At 36.0% G+C, this 8,324-nt stretch overlaps 1 protein-coding gene across 1 annotated transcript in view; it reads left to right on the plus strand.

The window, feature by feature from the left end:
- USH2A (usherin) overlaps positions 1-8,324 on the plus strand; it is a 775,219-nt gene that overhangs the window by 199,847 nt on the left and 567,048 nt on the right. Inside the window, exon 14 of the mRNA XM_003800142.1 lies at positions 6,434-6,597. Within this exon, the coding sequence (XP_003800190.1) occupies positions 6,434-6,597 (164 nt within the window). The remainder of the gene's footprint in view (positions 1-6,433; positions 6,598-8,324) is intronic.

Below are 8,324 nucleotides of genomic sequence, written 5' to 3' on the forward strand. Positions count from 1 at the left end.
TTTTTTTTTTTTTTTTGAGTGATAAGATGGGATTTTATTAGATAGAACAGAACAGAAGGAAGGAAAGGCACCAGAGCCTCTTGTCAACTGATTCCCTTTATGGACAAAATGGGGAATGTGCCTTATAGATTTGTGCTCCTAAGTGACTCTTGGCTGGCCAGCTGGCTGTCATCTGGGGTGACAGGTAAATGGAACACAAATCTCTCATTATCTGGCAGTCTAGCCAAGGCTTGCTCATGAGGCAGTGACTGAGCCAAGGTAAAGGCGGAAGCATGCAAAGTCACATGGGGCCTATGCTTGGAGTTGTCACAATGATTCTGTTGACCAAACAAGTGGAGCCAGACCAATTCAGGATTGGGGAAATAGACTCTACTTTCATTGGAAGGAACTCCACAGTTATAAAGGACCTGCTTAAACAGAGAAGTGAAGAATTGTGGTCATTTTTACAGTCTCCCATGATGACTGAACTGTATCTTCTTTAATATAAATGATACATGATCATGTAAAAAATACCAGATTTTATGTATTAGCAGCATTTATTCAATGTGAGGTAATAGGAATAACACAATGTTGGGCATGAGGATGTCTAAGTTCCATTTCTGGCTTTCCCAATAAAGCAGATTTAGTAGCTTCCTATTACTAATGTAATAAATTACCCCACACTTGGCTTAAAACAATATGAATTATGTCATAGTTCTTAAGTTAGTTTAACTCAGATGAAATCAAGGGGACCTGTGTTTCTTCTGTATCTCCAAGAGAAAATCCATTTCTTTGATTTTTCCAGCTTCTAGAGACCACCTGCATTTTTTAGCTCATAGATCCTTTCTTCATTTTCAAAGCCATCAGAGTGGTGTTTTCTCCGACCTCTGCTCATATCTTTACATCTTTTCTCTTTGACTCTGACATTCCTGCCTTCCTCTTATAAGCACCCTCGTGATTACATTGGTTGTTTTCAGATAACCCAAGATAATTTTTCCATCTCAAAATCTTTAACTCAATCACACTTTCAGAGCTTTTTTTTTTTTTAACCTTATAAGGTAATATACTCACTAATTGTGGGGATTAGAACATGGACATTGTGGGGGAATGGGAATCATTCAGCTTACTATACCAGAGTTCAGTAATCAGTGGTCTAGGGCCAAAACTGGCCTGCCACCTGTTTCTGTAAAGAAAGTTTTATTGGAGCCCAGCAGTCATTCTTCATATATTGTCTGTGGCTGCTTTTCACACTTTAGCAGGCAAGTTTTGTTACAACAGAGATCCCGTAGTCTGCAAAGCCTAAAATATTTACTGTCTGGTCCTTTATAGATAAAGATTGCTGGACCTGAAACTAGATTTACTGTCACCTTGGGCAAGTGACTTAATCTCACTAAGCATCGCAGAATCATAACTTTATAGACTTAGAGAGAATCTGAAAAGTAACTTTGGTTAAACTCTACCCTATACATTTCTCTGCATAAATCACCTTTTCAGAACAACTGGTAAATGGTCACTTAGCTTTTTCTCTAAAACACAAAACTGAAAAGAGCTTACTGTCTTGTGAAATAGCTTAAGTTTATTTCAAACAATTATTCTGAGGCAGAGAGAAAATATATTTTTTATATTGAGCAAAATATTTTATTTCTTTAACTTTCTTGCCTAGTCTTATTTCTGCCTTTTGGGGCTATAGAGAATAAGTGTAATCTCTCTTCTACCCAAGAGAACTTTAAGAATTTGATTCTGTTGTGATATATCTCAAAGCAACTTGCATGATTATGTGGAATGTCAACATAGAAAAGGAGGTAGGTGTCTTAGATACAGAACCTTGCTAAGACAGCTCTTTTCTAGATTACAGGAATATTACTTCCTCACACTCAGATGTCACTATTGCCTGATTTCAAGGGACTCACTGTCCTATCAAGATTTTAACAGTTCTTGTAATTGTGCCTGGGAAAACTTTTCTAGAGTAGGTGGGTTTGGGCACTGTTAGCTCTTCCCTTTCAGAGGAGGTCGTAGCATTTTCTTTTTCTTTTCTTTCCTTTTTTGCAGTTTTTGGCAGGGGTTGGGTTTGAACCCACTACCTCTGGCATATGGGGCCGGCACCCTGCCTTTGAGCCACAGGCACCACTCAGCATTTTCAATAAGCCCTGTGAGTATGACTTCCAGCTCACATGAAGTAGATGCCCAATCCCCAAAGTCCCCTCCTGTAATTCTGATTCTAGCTCCAAGGGAATTCAGTTGCTATCAGTAGGCTGTGATGAATGGAAAACTAAGAGGCTTCCTGAACCCACACCTCTACTGCAGAGGTGAAATGCACTCTTAACTAGGGGACAACCAAATTCCCCTAGACTGTAGCATTCACTGAATCCTGCACGAGTGAACTGAACTAAGGACGTTGGTCTTGGGGAGTCTAGCAGAGGCCAGGGAGAGAAGCTGTCCTTTCACTAGGGGTAAGATTAGCCAGGGAGACAGAGTTATGCCATCAAAAAAGGCATCAAAGTAGCTCAATTGTCATTAAAGCTAAAAGCCTCAATTGGACCTATCTTGAGTGTCCTATCCTAAGCTAAAGCTTTCCTTGTGCTTTAGTCACTGTTAATTCAATACACGAACACCTAGTCAATGCTAGCATTTGTGCTAGAGACTGATGGAAGAAAACTCTGCCCAATTTTTTCAATTTCCCTGAAGCTTCTTCCTCTGTTATTTACTAATAATCCTTGTCTAAAATCCCTCAGGAATATGTTGACTGATGTCCCCAACATCCCACTGTCAGCAAATTAGAAAACTAGGAAGAACTCCATGGCCATCTTCCCTTCTCTTTTCTATCTGGCATCCCATCCTACCAATTTTACTTGCTAAATATTTCTTAAATGTATCCTCCTCCTCTTTATTTCTCCTTACCACTGCCTTAACATAGCATTTTCTTATGTCTGCTTATCATTCCAGCTTTATCTATCACCACTCCTTGTCCTGCATTTATAGCTGAAAAATCTGAACTGCTTATAATTTCACACCTTCTCCCGCTTTTTCTTTTTCTATTTTCTCACTTCCCCGATTTTCTTGGCTTACTCCTACTTGTCTTTTAATTTAGCCCAAGTATCTTGCAGACTCCTGTTTAATATGCCTTTCCCCATCCCTTCCCCTGCTAGATAATGACCCCTATTCTTGGCCCCTCCGTCAGTCTTCATGCAGACCCCTACAGAGTCTCCATACATCTTTACTAATGCTCTATCCATTTTTATCTTCTAGACTAGATTGAGAACTCCTTGCAGATAGTTGTAACTCTTTGTTACTCATCTTTGTGTCATTCCAGTTCTGGAACATAACTGGCCCTCAACAAATAGTGTTTATGTCAGTCAATATTTAAATCAATTTGATAGACTAGGTGTGGGGGCTCACACCTGTAATCCTAGCACTCTAGGAGTCTGAGGTGGGTGGATTGCCCGAGTTCAGGAGTTTGAGACCAGCCTGAGCACGAGTGAGACTCAGTCTCTAAGGAATAGCTGGGCATTGTTGTGGGCACCTGTAGTCCCAGCTACTTGGGAGGCTAAGGCAAGAGGATCACTTGAACCCAAGAGTTTGAGGTTTCTGTGAGCTAAGATGCCACAGTACTCTACTGAGGGCGACCAATTGAGACTCTGTCTCAAAAAATAAATAAGTGAATAAATAAAAATAAAAAAATTCAATTAGATAGTGTTCATGAGTTAAGGCCCAAGGTAGAAGAGGGGTGTGCAAAGGGAAGTGTCAATAAAATGATCTATATCTTGGTATATATCTTAAGTGTAGTGACTTCCCTCAGCTGGGGAAGTTCTTGACGACAAAATGGATTACTGACACATATGCCTTTTAATAGTTATGTTTATGCAGTAGTAATAATTATAATTCCTTTTCTCTATTGTCTGCACAAGTGGAAGAAACGCCTGAGAAAGGAAATTACATGAAATTTGTGATTTAAGAGAGAAAGGTCAACTAGCTTTCTCGTCTTATCCAGTAAATACTGAGTTCCATAAGGGCCGGGACTGAACTATAGTAGCAGAGTGCTGGCAGAGATTAGCGATGCTTTAGTCCTGTTTTGTTTACCATAATGAACTGGTCAATAAACATCACAAATTGTTTATCTATATAAATCTTGACAGATTACTCTTTATGAAATCCATTTAGCAAGTGAGGTTTTCCCATAAGGATGAAAGGATGAAAAATGAAGATTTTAAACAGATTGCGGGAGAAGCTCCGGCTGTACCAGGAGAGCCAGTGTAATAAAGGTTTCTTTATATTAATATCATGAAAACCATTTATCCTGGCAAAATCAATATCACAATCCATCTTAGTTTGGTGTTTCCCTTTCTAAGCTTAAAATGTCTTTTCCTTTATTATGTATAATTTTGTTTTAATAAACGTGAAATATATTTCATTTAGGGAGCACCCTTGAGGAGGAATAACTTCTAAAATGACATCAGACTTGTAGCTTTTGTGCTAAAGACTCTTGGAAATGTTTAAAATTATGTTGAGTGGCTGCAACATTTACAGGAATTATTTTACTTAATCCTTAATTATAAAATCATCCCCAGTGTCCTTTGGGCTAAAAACAAACTACAATATTCAGAAGTGTTTCCTCCTGTGAACTTCATTTAGGGCAAATTCTCTTACTGAAGTCAAGCAATTATACCAAGTCAGATAATTTGAATATAACAATGGCTGGGATAAGAGGCCATGAAATCAGCAACAGACACATTTAATTACTCAAAACATTGCATACTTTCCAGAGAAGAGATTTATTTATTCCATTTGGATTTGGAATTTAATATCCCATGGATATTGACATAGCTGCCTTGGAGTTATGCATGTAGCTGTTGGCTGGAGGAAAATAGAACTACATCAAGAAAAGGAATGATGTTATACACTGGAAACTATTACTCTAAACGCATTATATGTAAAAGGAGTGTGATTGTCTTATGAGTGAATGGTAATAAAAACTGAAACACTCAAGAGACACTTATTCATGAGTGGTATAGTGATACATATATACATATATAAAATATATATATTATATATATATGCAGTGAGTGAAGGTTGGTTCCTGTTATTTATGCCCACCAGTATTACACTAAAAGCCTGCAAATAATATACCCAATTTCAGTAGCACACGTTGAAATTAAGAGTGAATCAAATATGTTGTTGCTTCTATAATTTTAATGCACAATTTTCTTTAATACTTAAACAAAGCATCTATTTGAAATGGAATTCTGATGCAATGTGTATAGATAAAAAACCTAAGATAATATAGTTGTTTGTAGGGAGAAAACGTCCTTTTATCATGACCATAAAAAGGGCAAACTAAAGTACAGTAGTTTTCAAGAGAAACTGTACTATATTTATTCCCAAGGGGATATTAGTCCATAAAACAAATTTGCAGCTTATTTGGCAGCTTAGCTTTTATCGGCCTTTTTAAGGGTGTTGAATGATTACCCAAGAGATCATGCCGTAAAAATTGCAGTGGGGTAAAGTAACTCTATCCATCCAGCATCTTTATGAGAACATATAGGTGAATCCACTTCATGTGGTTTTAGATGTACCACGTGGAGGGTACCTGTTTAAATGTGGGCCGTTTCTTATGTGTGCATTTTTGGCTTCTCTTCTACTTTATGGCACAAAAATTATTTACCCTAATAATGCCATTGGCATATGCAATGTGTTTGAATAATTAATTCACTCTGAGGAAACAGGTTTTAGTTTCAATCATGGTAAAATGCCAGTACTGTTATTTTTATAGGCAACTATGGGTCCGAGAAATTTAAGTTGTTGTAAAGTTATTTCCTTTTCGTAAATCAGAATAATGGCCTATTCTCCAACCATTCTGGATATATGAGTTTAGTGCATAAGGTAGAAAATGAACTATAACCCATAGTAAGGCATGGAGAGTATTTGAACCTGTGTTCCTCAAGTGATTTGCTTAGTGAAATTTAGTCTTCATGGAACTAGAGAATTCAAGACTTTCAGGGACAGCAATGACTCACCCCCAGATTTCTATTTTACAACTGGATAGTAAATCGAAAAGGTTAATTTTTTAGGTATTTAATCTAAATTTTTAGCTGACAGGAGAACTTCTGTGAGAAAGAAAACTTTATAATATTCTTACTGAACAACTGGTATTCAAACTAATCAGTAAGATACATTTATCATGGCACATAAAAAAAGTAATATAACACTATTTTGCCATTAATTGGTTTACAAAGAGAAGGCTTTATATAGGTTTTAGCTTGAGCAACATTTTGATAAAGATCATTTCTTCTTGGTTTTACTTTACCTTTGATTCTTGGTTTGATTCAAGTATCCTTTTCAATACATTGGGTAAACAGAAACTGTCTTACTCCACCATGTTACTGATAGGTGTAACTTATACTATGAATTATTAATCAAAATGTTATTCTCTTTGATGGTTTATTTGTCTTGTTTTCAGATGTCAGCCTTGTAATTGTCATCTCTCAGGAGCCTTGAATGAAACCTGTCATTTGGTCTCAGGCCAGTGTTTCTGTAAACAATTTGTCACTGGCTCAAAGTGTGACGCTTGTGTTCCCAGTGCAAGCCATTTGGATATCAACAATCTATGGGGCTGCAGCAAAAGTAAGTGAACTCCGGCCCAGCGCTGGCGTGGGAGGCAGTGTCCTGCAGGGAAGAGGGTCTCCTTGTTTTCTTTTCTCCATTTAGGACCCATCAGAAAGGTCCTAAATTTTAGGTGAAAATGAAAAAAAAAAAAGTTTAAATAAAATTCGTGTGCTTTTCCTTGAGAAGATAATTGGCAATTATGATACGATTATGCTTAAGTGGGAAATTTACAGGTTGCTACAATGAAATCACCCGTAAGATGCTTAATGTCATGATTTTTCTCATTTTAAGGGTTTTCCCAAGACACAGAACTTTCAGGGCTAAAATGAGGCTGGTACTGGTTAAAGAAAAATGATTAATCGCCTTACCACACAAAGACATTTATAGCAAATGAAACATTTATTCTTATGTACCATGATTTTTGTATTCCTCTATCCCTAAGTTTTATAGTGACTATTCTGTATCTTCTTTCTCTTAGTAAAATGTTTTTGAGGTTGATTCATGTTGTTGCTCATCTCAGTAGTTTTTTCCTTTTAATTGCTTACTAGGTCATCATTGATCAGTTGATATATTGATTATTTCCAGTGTTTATCTATTATGAAGAATGCTCCCATGAACACATGGTTGTAAGTCTTGGCATAAACATACATTTTTATATCTCCTAGCTACACCTGGAAATAGAGAAGCTGGTTTGTACGTTGAGTATATTTTTAAGTTTTTGAGAAACTGCCAAATTCTTTTCCAGCATGGTTGTGCCATTCGTTTGTAGTAGCAATTTGTGAGATCCATTTTCCCTATAGCTTCAGCAACATTCAGCAGTATCATGATGATAGCCACTTAGTGAGTTGTAATAGTATCTCATTGTAGTTTTAATTAGCGTTTTCCCTAATGAGTAATGTTGTGGAGTATCTTTTTCATGTGTGTTATTTGTCTTTCATGTGTTATCTTTGGCAAAGTATCTTTCAAATCTTTTGCTCTTGTTTTAATTGAGTTGGTTGTCGTCCTACTGAGTATTCTTATATTGTTTCCCTTATGTATTAAAGATACAATTGGCATATGCTTCCTCCCATTCTGTGGATTAGTTCTCCATTTTTTAAATGGTATGCTTTAAAGAGTAAAACCTTTTAATTTTTTACCAAGTCTAATTTACCAAGTTTTTCCTTCATGGATCATGTATTTGTGTCCTATCTAAAAAATCTTTGTTTTATCCACCATTAAAAAAAAATCCTCCTTTGTTTTCATTTTAAGTTTTACATTTTTAAATTTTCCATTTAGATCTGTGAAACATGTTGAATGAAGTTTGTACATGATGTGAATAAGCATCTCAGTTCTTTATTTTATTTTTATTTTTTGACACACAGATATCCAAATGTTTCTGTAACATTTGTTTGCTTACTGCTTACTATCCTTTCCCACTGAAATGCCAAAGCAACTATGCAAAAAAATCATATTATATATATATATATATATACACACACACATTAAAAAAACCACATTATGCTAACATGTGTTTTAGATAATTTTAAATTTTAAAATGATTTGAGAGAAGAAAACAGAATATAAATACATACAGAGTCATTAGTGTTCACGTACATATTTATTGTTTCTGGTGTTCTTTCTTTTCCACAGATTCAATTTCCCTTTGTATCAATTCCTAAAGAATTTTTATATCTGACTGGCTAGAAACAAAGTCTCCCAATTTTAAAAAATTATGTGAGAGTATTTTTAACTTTCATTTTTTTTTT

This window comes from Otolemur garnettii, unplaced genomic scaffold (genome assembly GCF_000181295.1).
Source record: "Otolemur garnettii isolate 467f Iridium unplaced genomic scaffold, OtoGar3 scaffold00168, whole genome shotgun sequence".
In the NCBI taxonomy this organism is placed as follows: Eukaryota; Metazoa; Chordata; class Mammalia; order Primates; family Galagidae; genus Otolemur; species Otolemur garnettii.